The following is a 21,800-nucleotide window of genomic DNA, read 5'->3' on the forward strand; positions in this document are numbered from 1 at the left end:
TAGAGCAGGGAAGCAGGGATTACTAACTATTTTTTGATAGTTTTGGATGTATGAGTATTGATTGCTTAAATACATATCTAATTAGATATGGTGACTGAAGTTTTTCTGCATGGATTATGGCTTTTTTATATGTTAATGAGAAAGCTGATATAAATAATCTTGTAATATAAAAATCTTTATAGCTCACTCATATCTGTGTTTGAAACATCACAGCAGACAAGATGCATAACTAGTAAGAGAGCTTAAATGTTCATTGTTGTGCGTTTTATAGCATGGAAACAGAAAATGGTGATCAGCTGTAAAAGAGATGGATAGTGTTAAAATACAAGAATCTAGCATTTCCTCTCACAAATGTGGCATGGAGTAAGTGAATTTTGTATTTGAATGGCTTGAAGATTTTGTAGATGTTGACTTTTCCATCTGAAATTACCATACAAAAGTTGACAGAAGTATACATTTAAAAATGTTAAAGATCACTAAAAACTGTCTTTACAGGTGGCTTGGGTTATTATTTAGGTCTTAATTTGTGGTTTGCTGTCTTGAGTTTGACAATACAAATACTTGATTTTCATAGTTGTTAATGTAGTTGCTGTCCTTGTTATAGCCAACCTTGCTGTCAAAGGATCTCTCAGTTCTGCACTGAAGTTTTGAGTGAAGACTTGCTGGATGAAGCATGTTAAAATCAGTGGAAAGCCTTGTTTAAAAGCAATAGGTAAAAATTTTGGAATTCCTTGTGTTTCTTCAAGTTGATGATTGTTTTTTCTGTGTGTTTCTAGCAGTATCATTTCAATACTGATTTTGCCTTTAATTACTCATATTAAATAACATTTTAAATTAAAATAATAAGTAAATGTGAAGAGAGACAAACTGTAGTACATCTGAGAAAGAAAGAAAGATGAAAAAGAAAGAAACGGATGAAGCAATTTCAGAGATTACATGGTCACCAAAAGAAAAATGAAAAAGTTAAAGCTTCCCTCTGCACTTCAGTAAATTAAGTACCATTAATCTTAACAATTTTGTATGTGGTCAGACCTGTAAAAGGGTTTGAAATTTAATGGAAAAAAACACTGGAAGTTGGAAGAATGTCTAACATGCATCCACATGAAAAACACCTGGCTCTGTGTGCCCCAAGAGAGTGCTGCCTGCGTGATGGGGTTAAAGTCTAATCAGAGCAGACTTCAGCTGAGTGGAGTCTGCCTCCTCCTCACCTCTCCACACTGTGCTGGATGTTTCCTGTTTTCTGTACTTTGCAGTCTTGCTTAACTGTCACAAAGTCCAGCTTGTTCATCCCTATCTAATCAGAGGTATTATTTATCAAGTGGTTTGTTTTCCCCATTCACCTACAGCCCTCACCCCTGATGCAGAGATCCTGGCCTTTAACCCCACTGAAAGAAATCACCTGTATTTCTGGCTCCACAGCGGTGTCTGCAGACACGTACATCAGGGAGGGTATGGAGGGTGTTGGGGAGAACAGACTCAGGCCCACAGAGAGCACTGAGGGGATTGCACAGTGAGGGTTTGCTTGTTCTTTGTTCTTTGTGTCTTAAAGGTGGGCTGCAACAAACACCATGACTTGAAATTGAAAACCATGCAAGCACATAACATTACTGTTATCAAAACCCAAATCTTTGTAATAATTTCAGTAGTGGGGATAGCAAACAAGGACACAACTTTAAATCAGGATGCCAGTGGCAACTTTTCTGGACTGTGCAAAATAGCTGTAACAGGGCATGAAGATAAATGCAGTAATGACACTGGTCTCTGTGCCTTTCTGTTGACATTTTGTTTTTAAAAAGCAAGTAGGCGAACAACTGGCAGCTATAATGGGAGACACTTAACTGTTTATTACCTGTTTATCTAAGCAGCTCATAGTCCCCCCAGAAAGCACACTTAGGTGCTGCATGTTAACACTGGCATACAATTTGCAAAATATGAACTACAACAGATGTCTGAAGTGGACCAGTTTTCTGAAAAGACCATTGTAGAGGTGGTTTCTGCACTGCTGGAGGAACATTGGACACTATGGCAGACATTCAAAGAGAAAGTAGACACTGGATACATAGCTGGCCAGAGGCTTACTAACAGAGCAAGTAAATATAACACTATTTTTCTTCATCAGCATTTAAAAATCACCAGTGGTCACACAGCTGGAAATGTGGCATTCATAGCTTGCCATGCAGAACAAAGACTTGGGAGTGGACATTGATATTGCTGACTCTTAGCCTATAGGTGCACGAATAAACTCCCTGATGGAGTGGATTCTCTCGTAGCATGAGCTGTCAGGACAGATTGTGGAAATGAATTTACTCTAGCAACAGAGACACATGCACTGAAGAAGCACAGACCATGGCATACCTAATTCTATATGCATTTTTGGCAGATGTGTGTTTTACTGAAGATTATTCAGAACCATATGTTGGCCCCTGCCATCTGCTGAATTTGGATACGATGTCTATAAAGCTGGTGTGCAAATACACAAAAAGAAACTCTTAACTTCGAGAGAGAAACTGCCAGTGCCTTTGCAACTACAACTGTCTCCCACAGAAATTATTCTTTTTTTTTTTTTTTTTTTTGTGAAGTATAGCCTTTCTATGCAAAAGTATACTACAGTTAAATTCCAGCACATAGAGCTTGATTTTATCTCAGGTCCCTATTAAAATGCTTCAATACTTGATTGGAGAAGGACCTGAGCACCCTGGTCTAGTAAGACCTGTTCTGAATGGAGAATTGGACGTGGGACCTTCAGAGGTCCTTTTCAACCTCAATTGTTGTAGGATCTGAATTATTACATCCATGCTGATGCATGAACATAGAAGTACCTTTCTTAGTCAAATATAGTAAGGAAGGAGATGGATCTTCCCATCGGGAAAACAAACAGTGGCATACAGAAAGAAGAGACAGTAGAGTTTTAATAGAAATATTGTTTATTTGGTAGAAAGTTTGCTTGTAAGTATCTTTAGAAAAAAAGTAATTCACCCTGCATCCAGCCAAATTGCTATTGAAATATCCAGTCTGGTGATTCACAGCTCCTCACAGCTGAGAGTATAGCTTTTTCCTTCTCTCTTCAAAAGCAGTGCAATCTCCCAAAGACATTGATATCTCCTCTTGGGCTTCTAATCTAATAGAGACCTATCAATTTATGCTTTGTCTTCGGCCAGAATCATGCTTAGGTTGGACACACCTTGGAAACAAAGGTAGTTTTTGTTTAATTGAGTAACTTCCCCTGAACTGTCTTGGACAATAATGCCTTGAGTCCTGCTGTGTGGCCCATCAGGAAAGAATCCTTTTGTGCAAGCAGTAGTTGCTGCTTCGAAAAATAGTCTCTGAACTATTGGGAATGAACCAACACCTAAGAAAATCCACACTATTTGTTTCAGAAATAGTCACTAAATTTGTTTTAATGTAAATAAAGCCAGAATCTGAAGGCCACACTTCAAGGAGTTAATGCTAGGCCTTGAACTTATGTAGCCTGAGATACAGCAACTCTGCTCTGCTCCCCTGATAGAAAAGGGAGGGAAGAGGTTTGTGTGTTTGAAACTGCATTTTTAGCCTGAACTGTGGAACAAAATCCAACAGGAATTAAGACTTCACAGTATCCTCCCATTTTCTGTTCCAAGATGAAATACCCTTCTCTGACTTGTTATTTCTAATAAAGCATGTGGCACAGAAAACAGAAACAAAAATCAGTCTACTTATGAAAGTTCAGAGGCAGCAGCAGAAGGAACTCTTGCCTGAGATGTCACATTGGCATGGTGGGCACTGAGCAAGTACCTGAGTAACTCTGAAATATCCCCCAGCAGGCTCAGTAAAAGAAGCACCTCTGTTGTAAAGGTGAATTGGGCACTTAAGGAAATTATTCCAGAAGGACCTGACAAATTTATTAACATGCTCCTTGCACAAAGGAGTTCATTCTCAACGGGCTTATCTGACACTCTTGCACTAGCAGGTTCAAGCTGTAGGCCCTCTGCATATTGTTTGGTGTCTCGGTCAACTTCTCTCATCTCTTATGCCCTGAAAATTGTCTTATAGTTTAGAAGGAATGCCTCAAATTTATGTTCTTAATTTTCAGCTGTGAAGCTCAGCGAAATTACTGACCTCCCCTGGACTTGTGGGATGACAAATAAAGTACTACTGGGCAAACAAGGAAATTAACTTCAAGACAAATGGGTAAATCATTTCCCACATCAAAACATTTATTAACTGCATATAGTTAGTTGGTTTCTTTTCTGAGGTTTCTTTCTTTTTCTTCTTCCTATTTCCTTTCTCTGTCCCATATATTGTACTTTGCTGTGAGATTTTCTTTGCAAGAAGGAGTATGAATGGATCCTTATGAAAAGAACAGGGCATTGTTCTGGATTTGTATAGTACAAAGATAGAAAAAGAGTGAAGAGAACGCACACTGCACTGAAACATTCACAACTGAAAATGCATAAACAGGTTGCGTTTTCTCACACACGCAGGCACTTAGTGGAGTAGATACACAGTCATGTTCAAATCCTGCTACCTTAACCATACTACATTAAAGCCTGAGAATATGTTTGCCCACCTGCCACTGGGTGACCACTCTGGTATCTTTGGGATTTTCAGCAGCTGGGAATAAATTGTGGTTCTGCCTGTGCAATTTTTCCTGCATCCTCTGACAGGAGGGGTGCCTTGTCTTTGGAATGACATGGAATCCACAAGCAGTTTTTACTCACATCTGATTTCCAAAGGTGTTAGAGAAGTACCCCAGCTGATTAGTAAGAGAGCAAAGTGCTGCTCTGTGCTGTGAAGCCATTTCTCTGCTAACTTGCATAGACACCCTTCGCGTGCTGACAACTGTAGGTTTGCAACTTTCTTGGTGTCATCTCTCAGGTGTTTTATGTCTCTCACATGTACAACTAGACTTGTTAAGAGCTTAAGGTATAAATCACCTGGGAGAGAGTGGGGGAAAGAAAATTCAAAGCTCTTCCTGCACCAAAACCAGAAAACCAAACAACTCCACTAACAAAACACAACAAAAATATTGTACTTGGTTCATTCCAAAGCTAGGAATATGGTTTCAAAAATAGTTCAACCAAACTCCAGATGTAAGTGAATTTGATTCAAGGCCCACTAAAGTCAATGTGGACTTTCATTAGACCTTAACTTTTTGATGCCAGTTTTAATTCTGTATGAGATCTGTCATCTGCATGGTTTTATATTTAACTGTGCCCACAGCTGTGGTACAGAGTACCTATCCCAAACGCCTAACAGCCAGAGCACATTAAGTTAACGTATCAGTATCAGAGTGGGCCCTTGATGTGTTGTGCTATTGCTTGTTTTTATGAACACCTAACTTCGTTTCCTATGGGTATTTAGCTTGCTGCCAGGAGCAGAGAATGAACCACTTAGGCTGAGCTGTGAATTACAGCTCCAAAATGAAACAAGGATCATGCACAACAGCAGCACCTGATCTAATCTTTCCTTTGCCTCTGTGCTGATAGGAAGTCAAGGTAAATTCATGTTGAATGTCTAAGTCCAATCAGCAACTGATAAGGCCTCTTTTAATGACCTGGATCCACTACAACTAGTGATGATGCCAACCAACAGTAGTTATCCTGTGTTTATAATGTCTGTAATGTATCAGTGAAAACATGCATTTGTGACCTGGCTGTGTAACATCAGTGGCTGTTGCTCTTTTCCTATTCCCACCTTAAGAGTTGACCATTAATGAAGCAACAGAGGCTTTGTTTTTAAGAGCCTCTGTTCCAAGAAAAAAGGAGTGGGGAAGGGTGGAGGTGCAGATACGATCTGTAGGGGGAGACAGTAACAAATAAGAGGCTTTGGAAAATTTGAACAATCTAGGTGAAATTTGTGAGAAAGTTCACATAAACCACTGCTGCTTTTGAAAGGTCTGCCCTAAACCACAGCTTTGAAACAGAGGTCAGAGATCAGACCTTAATAAGGGTGGGAAAATAAGGGCTTTTCCTCCTCACTAGCTTAAATCTGAAACATTCACTTTATCCACCTTTCTGTTGCCCTAAGATGAGGATTTCTGTAACAAATGTAAAGGAGAGTAGGCAGTATAACTGTTTATACTGGTGTGAGAACTTTTCCCTAAGAATGATAAAGGAGAGTAGACAATCCACACCCTCAGCTGGAATCCCCACTCCCCTTCCACATTGTTCACGGTGATCAGTTCCCAAGTATATATATTAAATAGGGTCTGCACATACATAAGTTTATTTTTTAAGAAACTTTTTTTTTTTAAAGACGACTTATTCTTTGTCCACCTGGCGGCACGGGATGCCCAGTGTGAGTAGCACACCATCTGAGTTCTACCCAACTTATCTGTGCTTTGTGTCTGGAAAGGCATGAACAGCTCACAGCAGTTTTGGGTTGTCATTTAGCCGAAGGCTAGAATACATTCCCACATGCCGGACCAGGTTGGGTTCCACCACGTAGGCATTCTCCCCCTTAGTACGCAGCAGGGAGTAGAGGGCAATATCCTTAGCAAAACCCTGGCGGCAGTGCAGCCCCTTCAGGTAACCTAAGGCACGGTGGGCAGATGGAGCGGAGAAGAGCATGGCAGGTGTGCAGCACTCGGTGACTGGCACAATATTATAGAGTGTGGGGGCCAGCCGGCGCAGCTCCAGCATGTAATGCCGTCCCACCAGCTCTGACAAAGCCATACTGTACACAGCAAAGAACAAGACCATGGGCCAACTGAGGCTGGGGCGCCCAGTTGCCCAGGAGTACACACAGTTCAGCACAGGCCCCAGAAACATGCCCAGACCTAGCCACTCAAGGATTCTCATGGGTTCAGGGTTGAAGTAGCGCTGAAGCCTCTCGGGATGGTAAAGCTTGAAGTAGAGCGCGTCTCTGAGGTATGGTTTGGAGAACCGGTCCAACAAGAGGTGCTGTAAGACAGCGAATATCTCCTCCTCTGGTACAGCATCATCTTCCACTATGAGGATGTATTCTGGGTTGTTTGCCAACAGCGACTGCTCAAGGCAGAAGACATAGTCCTGCTTCTCCTTCTCAAACTGGTTCACGCTGGGGTCAGGGTTCTCTCCAGTTTTGTCACGACTGACCATAGGAAAGAAGCTGCTCAGCAGCCTGACATCCTGATGGCTACTGGGGTCTGACTCCACATTACAGATGAGGATGCGGTGGCTCTGGCAACGTGCACCACATTTCTGGAGGAGGCGGTGGAAGCGGGAGGCCACTTGCAAGACATAGTGGAAATCATTCCGCCTCTGCACAGTGATAATGGTGACCAGCAGCAAGGGCTGGAAGGCATTACTGCCAGAGGCCTCAGAGGCATTTGGTATCTGCAGCTTCTCAAAGTAATGCAGGGCAGCCTGGCCCTCCTGCTGGTTCTGCTCCAGGAACTCCTGGCTCATGGGGTTCAGGTGCCAGCGCCGCAAATAGAAGTAAGAGTGGAGGAGCCGGTGGCAAATCAAAGGTGCAAGCACACCGAATGTCACCACAGTCAGTGTGAGCAGATGGATAAAAGGACTGGACCAACGGCACCACCTCCTAAAGAGAGGCCAGGCTTGGTGTAACATGGCTGGTGCAGAAGGAAAGCACCCCTGCTCTATTCATGCCCTCATTCCTTCACTTCTGATGCATCCTCCCTGGATTACAAGGTATCACTGGGGCAGCCGCTGCCAAACCGTTAACTATGTGTCCAAGCCTAGAGAGGAAGAGAAAAGACAGTTAATGAAATGGGAACTGTCAGAGTGGGAAGACGGTGATTTGATAAACAGAAAGCTGAGGGCTAGTCACTGAGTAAGCCAAAATAAAAGGCCCCTGAGGAGTCCCTTGTGGTGGGGGCATCACAGAATTACTGTGGAAGGTTGAGGAAAGATGGGCCAAACTTAGTTTCCAGCAAAGTACCCCAAGGCCTTTTCAGCATGTAGGAGCTCTGATCTGATTTAGCTAGATAGGACTTTGTTGTGTTTGTTACTATGCTTCAGATGCTAACAAATGGGGAGCATGGATGCACAATGTGTGAAAATCCCTTTCTGTTGAAGGCAGAGAACTTAGATACCACTGGTGCTAAGGGAAAAGCCACTGCCCGAGCACTGACACACTATTCAAGGAGTTGCACATACACTACCTGAGACTTTCACGGCTAGGACCGGAGCCCCTTCGCAGTGGGCGACTCCAGTGAGCTGATGGGTGCCCCTTCTGACTCCTCACATGCACACACACTCACCCTTGGGCACTTCCTCCTCCCTCAGGCTCAAGCCTAGGTTTCCCGAAGCAGAGCCTCTGACATGACATACGTCAGGCAAATTTATTGATTGGTACAGCTCGAGCTGGATGCCTCTGGAGAGGGGCCCTGAACAAAGAAATCCCTGGGCAATTATACTCCTACAATCTAAGTTCCTCTTCCCTCATGCGATGGTTCAGTGCAATAATAATATTTGGGTCTGGGGTCTTCTTGTTTCTCAGTGGATCCTTTTTCTGTCTTCAGGTGGGCCATTCCTTATCTCAAGGATGCAGCTTCTGCCAACAGACGTCACGACCTTATTTTTCACAGGATGCAACTACTGCTGATGGATGCATTTTTCACAGGATGCACCAGTCGTGAAACTACATGTAAGTTCTGCATAAGTTCACTGCTTGTAGCCCAAGGTTTTATCAAGTCTTGCTGTTAATGCTATACAATGGATTGCGTTTGAGCGAGGAAGTGACTATATAATGGATTCTGTTAAAGCTACTCTAACTGTAAGACCTGGGTCACAGCCAAGAACCAAAGCCAGATCTCTTGTATCTTAGCCTAGCACATATTTGAGAGACAAACTTTTACCTCTATAGAATGACACGTTTCCCTTCTGTTCCTCACACACTTCCAAACGCATGCTTTTTTACTTTACTCCTCAGAGCATGAAGCAAGATAACAAAGATACCAATTTACTTCACTAAGAGCATGTGTACACTAAGTGTAATGTGTGTGTGTCTCTCAGCTGTCTCCTCCTCCCTAGACCCTGTGAAATACACAGTCACAGCAAGATTAACAAGTTGCAATTGAGCCATTGACTCATATTTGTTATTTGCAAGTTTGTATGTAAAATTAAATGCCTTTATTTTAAAACTGAAACTTCATTTTTTTTAAATACACACTTTAAGCAAATATCCACCTTCACAAAAATTAGATTTTGCCATATTTGGCTTCTGTTCTGCTTCTCTGGGCTGTCACTAACACCTAACAGCCTGGCTGTCAGAAGCTTGCACAAAATCAGGGCAATTGGCTGTTAAAATGAATTCTCTTGTGCCAGTAATTTCCTTTTTAATCTGCTGTTTGACTCTCACTTTTACTTTTCATCCTTCTTGTTATGAATGGAGTTATTCATGCCCATGCCAGCTGACTGACTGTGCACTGGTGCTCCCAGTCCAAAATGTTACCCTTTTTCTTCCTCTGCATTATTGTCTGAAGCAGCCTAAGCAATGCTGGTTGGATGGAGAGAAATCAGGGCTGTGGCTTTTCTTCTGTCTCAGAAGAATGGACCATGTAGAAGAAATAACTCTGAGGACACTGAGCAAGGTCTAACTCAGTGTCTACTTCAAAACTGCATTCATTACTGTAGTCACAGATTTGCTGAATTTACCATTAAGAGAACTGCTTTCTACTGCCATATGGGAATCTGACAATCTTACGTGAAAGCCCTTTCACTAAGATTAATGGAAAATATAAAAGAGTTATTCCAAATATTTGTTAGAGACCAAGCACTTCATGCTGTGAGATATCAAACCATCCTTGGATAGACTGTGGCATCAGTGTTGTGCTATCTTATGATTCACGAAAACACAAGATTTCAAAGATTTAGTGTAATTATACAGAGATAACAAATTTACACAATGATGCTTGAGAATCTGCAGTGTCTTCCCATATAGCTCTTCTTTTTTCTTCTTTCTGATTACACAGTCCTGTTTCACAGACACTGTATTCTATTACATCAGTGGACCTTGTAAAGGCCTTAAAGGTGATGGCTACATTTCAGCCAGCTGCCAGATCCAAGCCATGATGATTCAGGACCTGAAGACCTGAAATCCATCAGATGCAAAGACCTGGTGTTTAAATGCATTTATCTATCCAAAATCCAGGGCTTTCCTCTTCTCATTTTCTGCTAACCAGTCACAAACGTTAAGGGAACATACAAATGCAGAATCATATTCTCCAACTCAAACTGGCATACTTCTGAGCCTTCCTCTTGATGTGAGCAGCATTGTTGGCACCGTTGCTGAGCCAGCCTCCAAACCTGAAAGTGAGGACCACAGTGGGAAAAGGAGATGAAGAAAAGCTAAAAGGTAGTTTAGTTCTCAGAGAGTAAAGAAACTTCCTTTCGATCTGCCAGTTATGCTGGAGATCTGAGCTACAAAAACTATAAACCTGCAGTGAGTTCTGTAGCTCTCGGGATATACACTGAGGCATTAATAGTCCCCACCGAAACAAAAGGAGTCCTCCCTCATACCATCTTCTACTGGAAAGGGAGAAATGGGTGTCATGTCTTCCCTGCAGCAGCAGAACAGCTGGCTGGTGCCCAGCTGAGCTCTGGGAGCTGTGGCCTCACGAGATGAATCAAAGGGAAGCTTGCCTGAGGTCTTGCTCTTCTGCAGCCCGTGTTGTTCAAGGGTCAGGCTCACCTGCACCACGAGAAGGTACCTCCCAGCTCCCTGTGGGTGGACTCCCTTTGAGTCTGCAGCCGGCCAATCAGTCTCCACCGGCCCAGCCTGCTGGAAAAGTTGTGCTGGGACTCCACCTACTGATGTCACACAGGGTCCTGGCACACAGCGGGTTGGTGAGGTGGTGCAGGTAAGCACCACCCTCTCGGGAGGAATCTCCTAGCTTCACACAAGGAAGTAGCTAACTCTGAAAAAGCACACAGGACTGGCAGCCAGCCATGCAGGTCACGGTCTTGTATTCACAAGCGTTTCTGACTTACTCTGGCTTCACCTCATCTGTAACACAACTGAAGATCTCTGAGCTCTTATTCTCGTTTTGCAACTCAGAACACATCAAGGAAAACAACCATCAAACAGGCACTTCTGCTCCTCTCCAAATCCTCCTCTGCTGCCTAGGCTGTTAGCACTCACATTGAGTGCCATGCTCTTTATCAGTTTATTTGCAGAGGAAAAGGCTGTTTTGATTAGGTAAATGGAATAACCACACAGGGTAAGAATGGTCAGGAGCATATTCAAGTGGGTGAAATACTCTTAATTCATGCCAAAAACAAGCTGAAGGATCTTGAAAAGAGGGGAGACACTGACCTCCTCCCCACTCTTTAGCTGCAACACTTGGAACCAAGGAGTTCCAAATCTAGATAGAAATTTCTTGCATCTACAGAGGTGAAGTCTGATCTGCAGGACTTGAATCCAGACTTTCTGGTCAGGTTGTTTTCTAGTCATTAGGGTGGTTCTGACTTTACAGAACCTATTCTGTTTGTAGAAGCCGTTGGTATTGTCACTTCCTTTTTTAGGGGAAAAAAAAAAAAGTCTTTGTTCTTCTTTAAGTATTTAAGTGGCATTTCTGACAGAAAAAATGTTTGAAAAGAAAAGCAAGGATCAGAATTGGATTTTATAGTGCTTTAAAAAAATTGTATGAATCCTGAATAGTAACTACTTTGCAACCATGTAAATACTTGCAGTGGAAGCCAGCCACTTTTATGTATCTTCTGCATAGAACCGAGCCCTTGCTTAAACACATTTAGAAGCTGTGGCAATACAAAGCTTGTTTCTTTGGTTAGATTCTCATGATGAAGATTCCTTCCAGAAACATCTGGTTCACCTGGTTCCAAATCCACATACTCATCTTCATTAGTCCCCTAATTACTTGGCTGAATTTTCAGTAGAGTTCAGGAAAAAGTCACCTCTGCACACACTGAGGAAGAACAGAAAAATTAGTGACGTCCCCTTTGGGATGCAGAATACTGTCTGCTGTTCTGGTGCTTTAAAAGACAAAGCTGACTTTCTGTCTGCTCCAAACTCCTCTCTGCAGAGGTATTCCTGCAGGCAGGCATTCCTGGACCAAAGCTTTCTATGTGTTTCAAAGCTGTGAAATTTTAGGAGGCTCCTGGATGGCTAATGTAAGAGAGGGCATCTGTCTTCTATTGCCTGCTCTGTGAGACAAGGTATTCCTTTATGATTACAATATTAAATGATTCCCTTTTGCCTAACTACGCTTCTTTTCAGTGTCAGTGGGAAAAGCCATTCCTTTCCTAAAATAAAAACAGCTGGATGAAGTCACGTGGTCAGAAGCCATCTCTGTGGGAAACAAAGGTAGGCTCTCAGAAAACGTCGTGGAAAGGCCAGCTGTTACAATCCCCACCTCAGTCATAACTGATAGTAGTAATGGTGTTCACACAAGTTGTAGTTTTGACTTACGTGTTGATCCTATAGTGGCATCCCAAATTGAAACCTTTGTGCAAAAAACACTTCTACACCCCAACCTAACATTGTGCAGACAAGCTGCAATCTCAGGACCAAGCTCCTCTACTAATTAACCCTGCCTGGCAGAGACAAGAGCTTCATCTTGGCTGTGATATTGTTAGTGCACCAGCAAACAGTCCTCCTTGAATCTGAGGCAACTGATGCAAACTTCACAAAGTCATGAGGAGCCATACAGACCTCCTTCTGTTTCATATCTGCATACTGACAGCTGTGTACAGATATCCTCAGCTTCCGAAACCTGAGGTCCCTACTATGAGCTGATCCCTCTTACTGGACCAGATGGCCAGCTTTTCTCATCTGCAATTCCTCTTGTTTTCTGACAGCTTTTAGTAGGTCAGGTGCCAGATACTATTTTTGCAGTGTGTTCGGGCTCACCTTGAAAACAGCAGTGTCCAGCAGAAGCCAAGCATTCACAGACCTGACCATTAGATGCCAAACTGGGAGTTGAGCTCCCTAGAAAATACAAACCATCCTGGCAAGAGATGTGCTTCTAAAAACATTCAGCAGAACCTTAGTGGTAAGAGCTTAGCAGTTGTTCTTTAATTGCATTTTACTATCAGGTACCAATATATCACCTCTTCTACTCCAAGCACTGCTTAAAGCAGTTGTCATTATGTTGTTTCTAGACAATGAATGTCAAGTAAGTCAGGCCATTTCATTTAATTTTCACCTAAAGTGCTTCCTGCTATGGTAAAGACCAGGGCTGCTGGCGATGCACTTGATATCTCAATTCTCTTAGAACTTTACTTTTTGTTTCTTATGGTTTATATACTAAAGGTAAAACACTACTACAGTCTAACAGGTTAATGATAGCTTGAAGCGTAAGAGAAGTGGCTAGGGAGGTGGAGAAGGTTTGGACTTGGCCCTTTGCAGGACTTACATGGTGTAAGAGGTAGAAATCAATGGCACAACCGTCTATTTTAATCTGCCATTCTTCAGAGCCTCTCAATGAACATACAAACCTTTTCTATCCAAGGAAATGGAATTTAACCACTATTAGAAAAGTGAAAATGCACAGATACACAGGGAGTTAACCCTGTCCAGTTAGGAAACTCCAGAAACTGCAGAATTGCATCTTGAATGTAAATTTACAGATAGGCTGACCTCCTCGTTTAACTGTAGTTAACTTTTACAGGTTGTTCAGAAATTCAGGGAGCACAGTCTGAAAACTACTGAACTAAGATGCAAGGTATGTTGATGTGGCAGCTGGAAGATACTTTCTCCACTTCCCTTCAGCTAAGAAGGTAAAACTATGCCACCAGTAAAACAGGCTATGAGCTGAATATGTATTAATTACAGACATTTCCCCAACTTCTGTCTTGCTTCTCATGTATATTAATTTTCCTTTGCCACATAAATATGAAGTGAGCCCATTATTAACACCTGCTGACTTTCACCTGGCTGCCTCCCTGTTTTGCAGGAAAACAATATTCTTCCCTGTTGCTATCAAGCAGCAAAGTCAGCATTCAAGTCAAGCGGGAGTCGAAGGCAGCCTTGAAAGAGTACTGCAATAGCTTAACACAGACTTAAGGCGTTTTGTAAGGAGCTGTCTTTTAGCACCAAAGGTTTACATGGCTTTAAAATTAATAATGTCTCAATTTTCTTTTGTGTCAGATGTAAGAAAAAAGGTTATGTTGTTAGAGAATTTGATAATGATCTGTATAAAAACTGCTGCGTATTTTCACACAGGAGCCCTCCAAAATCTTAAATGTGGGTTTTGGTTTGAGCCCACTTGTGCTTTAGCATAAAATTTACATCCCTGTTAAAAAAAAGAAATATTACATCAGACAAAGCTGCTGCTAATAATGGCACCAGCTATTACCTTTAGCTGTCTGCTCTTGGAATCTCAGAGCTAAATGTGCACTGACTCATCAGAGATGCCACAGATCATTTGTATTTTAACTCCTTGTGTCACAGTTTTTTGCTAAAATAAGACCAGGGCTCCTGCATGCAAGATACTCTGCACAAATATAGCATGAGGCAGTTTCCACCTTAGTGGATCTTCATCTTAAGAATACAAAAGTTGGAAGAGAATCTGTTTTTCCCACATATGTAACTATCAGCCTGGTTTCGTTGTCATGAACAACTAGCATTTTGTATTTTAACCGTACTGGTAATCCACACAGGTAAATTATCTAGAATAGCTATTGAAAAAACATCTACTAAATGTGGTATGTTGAAGTAATAGCAATTCTTTGCAAATTAAAGCAATCTGAACAGATGAGAAAGAACAATTCTTGGTCTTGGAGAAGTCTGTCCAGAAGGAGCTATTCCAGAGCAGCAGGAATGAGGTATCCTAGGCAGCTATTGTGCAAAATCTCCTTCTGCTGTATCTCTCCTACTCAATTTCTATATGCAATTGTGTCAATGGGGCTTGCTAGGAAAAAGAGCAACGTGCAGATTAAATTAGCTCCCCGAGTATCTGTGATTTGGGTAGGTGTGACAGGGACACCCACTCTGACCGAGTGAGCAACACTTTGGTTCAGGCATCACTGACAAACCAGCCCTGCTGTGGTGAGAACTGTGCTAGGCCATATCTTCTCAGGAGCTAAGGAGTCTAGACCACATCACATCAAAAGCTAACAGTACCAGCCTGAGCCGGGACTAGACAAAACTACAAGGAGCTGCTATAGCTGCACTCCTGCACATACACCCAAGGGGGATATGACTATGAGTGAATCACTTTGTGCTATAGATATCTGAAGCCCCAACCCCACTGAGCTCTCTGGACAGCCACGGGCTGAGTGGCGGTCATCTCCCCTTGAGCAGGGACGCCTCTCAAGGTTACTTCTTTATGTTGAGAGACCCCTTATCTGGCATCTGATATCTATAATGAGGAAAGCACATTTTACTTTAGGCCTAAAAGTATATTGTATGCTAGCAACATCTACATATCCAGCTATACCTTAAATATTAGAAGTATAGAAGGTAGCAGAGTGTTTGACCGTAGTCTAACCATCATTTAAATCATTGCTGAAATCATCAGTTAGATCATTTCAGTTACAATTTCATTACAGCTTATCAATAGTGTTAAATCATTGTTAAATCACTGTTTAATTATCATTCAATTATTACTTAATCATCATTTATCATTTAACTATCAGTCATTAATTATCATTTGATCATCATTTAATCATTAATAAAACCTTAGTTAACCCTACAATCATGACTTCTCTTAATAATTTGTGACAATAGGGCTGGGGGTTATGAACAGGGGGGCAGGGGGTGAAGAGGGAAAGAAAAGGAAACATGGTAATGGATGCCAATGCAGAAGATGTTGCAGCTTCACCATTGTTCATTTATGACTGTAAGGAATAAAACGCAGTAATAAGGAAATAGGATATTATTTTTGTGAACAAAGGCCTTTGATGATAGGGCTGTAAGTTTCCAGTTGGCATAGGTCTATGTAACAATAAAAATGCAAAACTGATTCAGGTGATAACCAGAATATTGATTCTAACCTCTGTTTGAAAGAAAAAAATGTTTAGTCATATTGATAAACAGCATTCCTCTTTTAAGAGACACTCTCTACTAATGTTAAAGAGTAGTACTGACTTTTCCCTCTATTCTGAGGAATACACAATCTTCCTCCCTTTGCCCCTCAGTGTACGAAACAGACTAGTTATCCTGCATAGAAAGGCAAGGTAAATGGGATGCCCTGGTTCTGGGGGATACTGGTGAAGAAAATGGAATAACTACAGTAGCTGAAATACAGTCTGTTATACAGTTAGTATCACCCTTGGTGGACAGACAAGCAAGCAGCAGATTTCACATGTGCAGGAGGGTATTTCTCCTGGTTTTTGTGCTTGCAAATGCTTGCTGAACCTGGTGTACCTTTATGGCAGCCCATTGGTTGTACATAAAATTATTTTTCTCAACAACTGTATGAGAACAAGCCAGGCTCTGAATCTGTAGTTCATGTTTTGTTGCACCATCAGCACAGCTGGAAATTCTCTCCACAGCCTACGATTTTCAGTGTCAGTGAGTTCAGTCCTTAGGTGTGCCTCTGTCCCTTTGGGAGAGCTGCCAGATAGGACAAGGTGACCCTTAAAGCACGGGGATTAACAGCAGTTACATTCGTGATGATGGTCAAAGAGGAGAGGGTATTAGATGAGAAAAGGTGATCCGCCCTCCACTCTCTGCTCTCCTTGCAGAACAGCAGAGACACAGATGGTATTTCAGTGTGCCCAGTCCTCAATCCCCTTGCCCGGACTTTTCACCAGAAAAATTCTGCCCATGCTTTCACCTCGGCCGAGGACTCTTTTGGGTGGCACCAAGCAGAGCGTGGAAGCGGGATGGGGTTCTTCCTCGATTCCTTAAGAGTTTCATTCACCTTCCCTAACGGAAGGGCCGTTCCTCTAGGCCCAGCCGGGCTCTGGTCACCTTCTCTTCTGCTTGTCACCACGTATAGTCACATCCTCAGGGCAAGCACAAAACACCCGTTCCCTGGAGGCTTTCCACCTCCCCCCTCGCTCGGGTGCCTCAGCTACGGCAGCTAAACCCAGCTGGTGCCTAGAAAGCTGGTGCCCTTCCCCACTGCCCACCACTCAGGAGCTTCTCGTCAGCCTCCCCTAGAGCTCGGTGCAGCTGGCAGGACGGACCGACACCCCCCGCCCCCGCCGGCGGAGGGCCGCCCCGGGCAGTCCCCGAAGCCACGCCGGGTGAGGACGGCCCCCTCTCCCCGCGGCAGAAGCGACAGCCAGCCCCCCGGCGACAGCCCGAGCCACGCGGGGACATTTACCCTTTCCTGCTCGGCATCAGGAGCGTCCCGCAGCCGGCGGGAGAGCCGTGCTCCCCGCGGGCCCCGCACCTCCGCTCCCCTTCTCCTCGCTGCCGCCGGCGGGGGGTCCATGCAGCTCCGCTCTTCTGATTGATCTTGCCACTTTGCTTGTTGCTCACTTCTCCGGCAAATTTTTCTCCTCCCTCCCGAGCGGCGAGGGTGGGATTAAAGACACCAAAGCCTAAACATGTGACCACGCCAGCACAGAGATGCTCGGAAGGAGGGGAAGGGGAGCTGACAAGAGTGAGAGACCGAAAACCGGAGAGGGGGAAGGTCTGGAAAAGCAGGTTAAGAAGCAAAAGGCGACCTGCCCGAGCCCCAGAAGGACTGCCGAGGCAAAGACCGCAGCGCAGCCGGAGTCCCTCAGTCCTGCTTTGTGGTCCCCGAATGCTCCCTCGGGCGCCCCGGAGCCCTGCGCTCCGCCACGGCTGCACGAAGCTGCCCGCAGCCCCTCCCCAGCCAGGATTTCAAACGCGCTGCAGACATGTGTCGGGTGTATTCGGCGGCTCCGGTGGCCACGCCTTTGCGGCACTGCCCCGTCGTGTGCCTTCTGCACGGCTCCCACCCCTCCCCAGTCGGGAGCTGGTTTATTTTCTGGACTCCAGCTCGGCGCCCCACGCCGAGCCCTTTGCCAGTCGTCCAAATCACGGTGCCTTACTTTGTGGGGAGAAACATCACCCCCCGCATGCTCAAGTGGAAAGTCAGCGCTCCAGAGTTACCAGCAGATTGGTTTATGAGCATGTCAACCATGATACGTAGAAATGCTAAGCTTTCACTGTACTAATCTGTATTCACTGAAGTGGGGAGGCTCATCAGCTACACCAAAATTTGTATCGGGCTGTTCAGGATCCAAAAGATCATAAACTGTCCCAAAAGTGCCTCTGACCTGTTCATTTCCCCTCCCCGTTTTCTCTCTGTTCCATATCCCTGTTTTTCTACACATGTGACCATAGTTGATTAGCTACAGTTACCTGAAATATGCCTCAGAGAAAGTCTTCTTTCATTGTAAGAACTCCTTAGTTTTGTGCCTGCAGATCCAGAAAAAAGTGAGGCTCTGACCTCTCTTTAGGAAAAATCTGGAAAAAAGACAACAAGAAAAAAAAAAAATCCCTTACACTGTTTCAGTAAAACACTATGTTAAGCACAGCTAGAATTTTGCTACAGCCCAGTCCTGTTATCAGAAGCTTCTAGCATGATGCATGGTTTTGTTTTTTAATTTTAATGTATCAATTGATATTATTCCCTCTAATAAGCATTAGGAACAAAGAAACTCAGTTATGCATGCCTGTGATCCTTCTTACAACTGGCAACAGCTATCCCTCAGCTTCTTATTGGGGAGATGATGTAGATGAAGCCAGAAGAACAGTAATGCTCATAATAATAATACAATCAAGCATCACATTTGGGTTCCTATAGTGACTTGCTCTCCTAGAAGAAGGTGAGGCACACTGGAAGGTCTACGAGTTTACCTAGATGTACATCTGCAAATAACAAGGAAAGACAGTAGAAGAAAGCAGTTCCTCAGGTGATTTGCTTTTCAAAATCCTTCTTTGCTGACCCCCTCTGCCTCTTTTTCTACCCGTTCTTAATGACAGTGATTCATCTCTACCTTCCACTTAAATGTTCTCATGACTGCAAATATTGATGCACTGGAAATGCAGTAGATCCTGGAACAGAACAGAGGCAAAAGAGAAAATGAGAGTACTGGAGGTGGGAAAGAGATTATGCATTCCTGGGAGGTCCATCAGCATGTTATTCCCAGGATTAGAGTTACAGAATTTGTGAAAAACAACAATTTTTTTTTTTTCGCTTCTATGTCAGTATGTGTGTGGGAGAGTGACTATTGAGTGACATCAGCAGAAACACATGTCACATTGCACCCAGTATTATATTTCACATGGGGTTTCAGCCAGCAGAACAATTTGGCAGTAATAAACTAAAAGGAATGGGCCAGAAGGCCTTTTCTTTGGGAATAAATGTTTAGGTAATTGTGAGGTAATTGTAATTTGTGAGGAGCCTTTCTATATAGTCTTCTCTGCTCCCACTTCGCTCCCTTGCCTGCTTTTCAGGGAACATTTGACTTCTATCCTTAAACACTTGTTTCTTTAACACAGCTTCTGTTAGACCTGAAAGACTGAGGGAGAAAAGTCACAAGTGATTTCGGGGCAGTGGCACAGTTCAAACAACAGCCTGACTCCTTATTCTTATCACAGTGCTGTGTCCTGCTGCGCACTAGCATAAGGGAGGCTGATCTGGCTGAAAAAATAAACCTTTTCTTATGAAGGATTATTTCTTAGCCAGATCATCTCTTCATTTCCCCACGCCAAATGACTATGTCAACACAGCAGGGAGGGGTCTGGAAAGCAGAGATGAACATTTGGGGACACAACCACTCATGCAGTAACCTAACTGCAACCTGAAATGCTCCAAAGCAATTGTTACTTCTGAAATTATTCAGCCTGTACAGTAACAGGACAATACTTTAAAATTATAATCACAAAAAAATCCTGTGGTGAAAATTATATCCAAGTAGGGGAGGTTCAGCACAGCCATTCAGATCCAAGTGTTTTCTGTTGCCAAAACAGCCTTCCTCTCTGCCATCCACTGTAACAGCTCTCACAGCGTGGAGCATTTGTGCAAGGAAACGGAGCTAATACTTTCGTTTGCTTCTCTTTTCATAAACATGAGTGTTAGAAGCAGGACAAGCTAGGCAGGTGATGTTTAGATGCCTGCACAGTGCGGAAAACCACAGAGCAGAAATTCATGGTCTTGGGGGCTGCTGAATTGAGAAGCTGAGTTTCTTATGGAGTTTTGTCATTTGTGCCCTATGCATTGCTGTCAAAATATCCTTAGCTCCTGTCTCATGTTCCTTGTGCCCTCCCAATTCCTTAGGTTTCCTCCTACACAGTAGTCCTACTGCTTGTTTTCACCAGAAGGCAAGGGCGTGAGGGTGTGCACACTCTAGTTGATTTTGAGCTACATGTGCAGATTATCCAGACAACAAATCAAACGTACAGGTTCCTGTTCTGGGTACGTTGAAGGCTTTTGCTCAGTGGGATGGAGATGTGGGTCTCTGCTGTACAAGAGACTGCATGAAGCATATAGCAGCAAACATATTTGAGTCTTACCTCCTTCAGCCAGTTGCAATGAAATTTGACAAATGTGTTCAAAATTTATTAGGGACAGGGAGAGAGCTGTGAAGAGCCGGGAAATAAAAGAAGGGGAAAAAAAAAGATAAAAAAGAAGGGGAAAGAAAAGATTTTGTAAGCCTGGTGTCCTTAGGAAAAAAATCCAAAGTGATTGCATTCTAGCAGGAGGAATTAATAGTATGCTTAGCATAACATGTTGTACCAGTATGTTTATAACATGGTCAGGCTGTGCTCCTTCTACAAACACTTTGAGAAGTTCTCCCGTGCAGTGACAGTATTACTCCTTCACATTCAACTATCAGATGATAATAATTATCTGGTTATTCCTGTACCGTCAGCTGCATAGTAAGTTTATTTTCCTTGTAGGTATCTGCTGTTTACTACAAAAGCTCACTTTAAAAATATTTTTCTTCTCTTGCTACATATTTATAGAAAAAAAATCACAGAGTAAATCAATAAATATTTCCTGCTGACATTGTGCTTTTTAAGAAGCAGAAGACATTTCTGATGGCTGTTTTTAATAGGAATACAATATTGATGATAACCAAATTACATACAGTGGGTTTCTATTTTTTCTTTTATACTCGATATTGATCACCGGAGACAAAAAGTGTTCGAAGTCCTTTGTTGTTTACTGGAGACACAGTGAGCTCATATGTCAGGGCTATTGTGTTTGACTTCAGACAACAGTAGTGAGATGAAATACAGCTCCAAAGGGGATGAATTCACGCTGGCTTAGCTGTCTAGGGCACATTAATGTTCTCTGAAAAGCTTGAAATATTTTGATCTCCTTTTCATCCTGGTCTGTGCATTTGGTTACCTATTCAGGACTGAGCACTCTTCATATATTTTCCAGGCCTTCCCTCTATACAGCCTCCTATATACAACTGTATTCCCGACTTTTCAGGCTTATACCAATACCTAATTCATCTTGCAGATACATTATTAAATACTGTTCATGTAGTCTGTGCTACCTAAGCTTCATATGTCTGAAGGTGACAAAAACACACTTATTGTAGTCCAGTTATTTTTAGAAAGTACTGTACACTGACACACAAAGCTTTTCTAGGCTTCCTTTTCTTCTCTGATCAAATCATCAAGGTTTGACTGTTTATAGCAAAACATCAACATCAAGGTAGGGCTGTTCATAGCAAAAAAATACCCATGTGAGCTAACATGGCGATGTGTTAAATGATGGCAGAATTTCAGAAGGACCTCAAGTGTGATTGCACTCAGAGAAATGGATGTATCTTAATCGGTGTAGTGTATATGCTCTGGTAATCCAAATTCCTATCGGTCTTGCTCCAACATTCTGACTCTTGCAGACTACAAACTGAGTTTTTCAAAGAAAGGGACAGATATTTTAATTTAGAAATAGAGTCAAGTGGCTCTCCAAACTACCTGTTAAAATACATTGGCTCTCATTACTTGCTCTATGTTGCAACATAGAA

The 21,800-nt window shown here is 42.9% G+C and overlaps 1 protein-coding gene across 4 annotated transcripts; it reads right to left on the reverse strand.

Moving 5' to 3' along the window:
* Positions 1 to 6,181: 6,181 nt before the first annotated feature.
* On the reverse strand, positions 6,182 to 17,772 carry PGAP4 (post-GPI attachment to proteins GalNAc transferase 4). 4 transcript variants are annotated; one of them, XM_074855107.1, is made up of 2 exons: positions 17,162 to 17,772; positions 6,182 to 7,660 (listed from the first exon to the last, which is right to left on the reverse strand). In XM_074855107.1, the coding sequence occupies exon 2, from the start codon at positions 7,530 to 7,532 to the stop codon at positions 6,345 to 6,347; it is 1,188 nt and encodes a 395-aa protein (XP_074711208.1). In that variant the 5' UTR covers positions 7,533 to 7,660; positions 17,162 to 17,772; the 3' UTR covers positions 6,182 to 6,344. The 4 variants fall into 4 exon arrangements, 1 of the variants encoding a protein (XP_074711208.1); XR_012626970.1 differs by lacking the exons at positions 6,182 to 7,660; positions 17,162 to 17,772 and adding exons at positions 9,019 to 10,232; positions 10,569 to 10,623; XR_012626971.1 differs by lacking the exon at positions 6,182 to 7,660 and adding an exon at positions 9,787 to 10,232.
* Positions 17,773 to 21,800: the final 4,028 nt, after the last annotated feature.

Source organism: Strix uralensis, chromosome Z (genome assembly GCF_047716275.1).
Source record: "Strix uralensis isolate ZFMK-TIS-50842 chromosome Z, bStrUra1, whole genome shotgun sequence".
NCBI lineage: Eukaryota > Metazoa > Chordata > Aves > Strigiformes > Strigidae > Strix > Strix uralensis.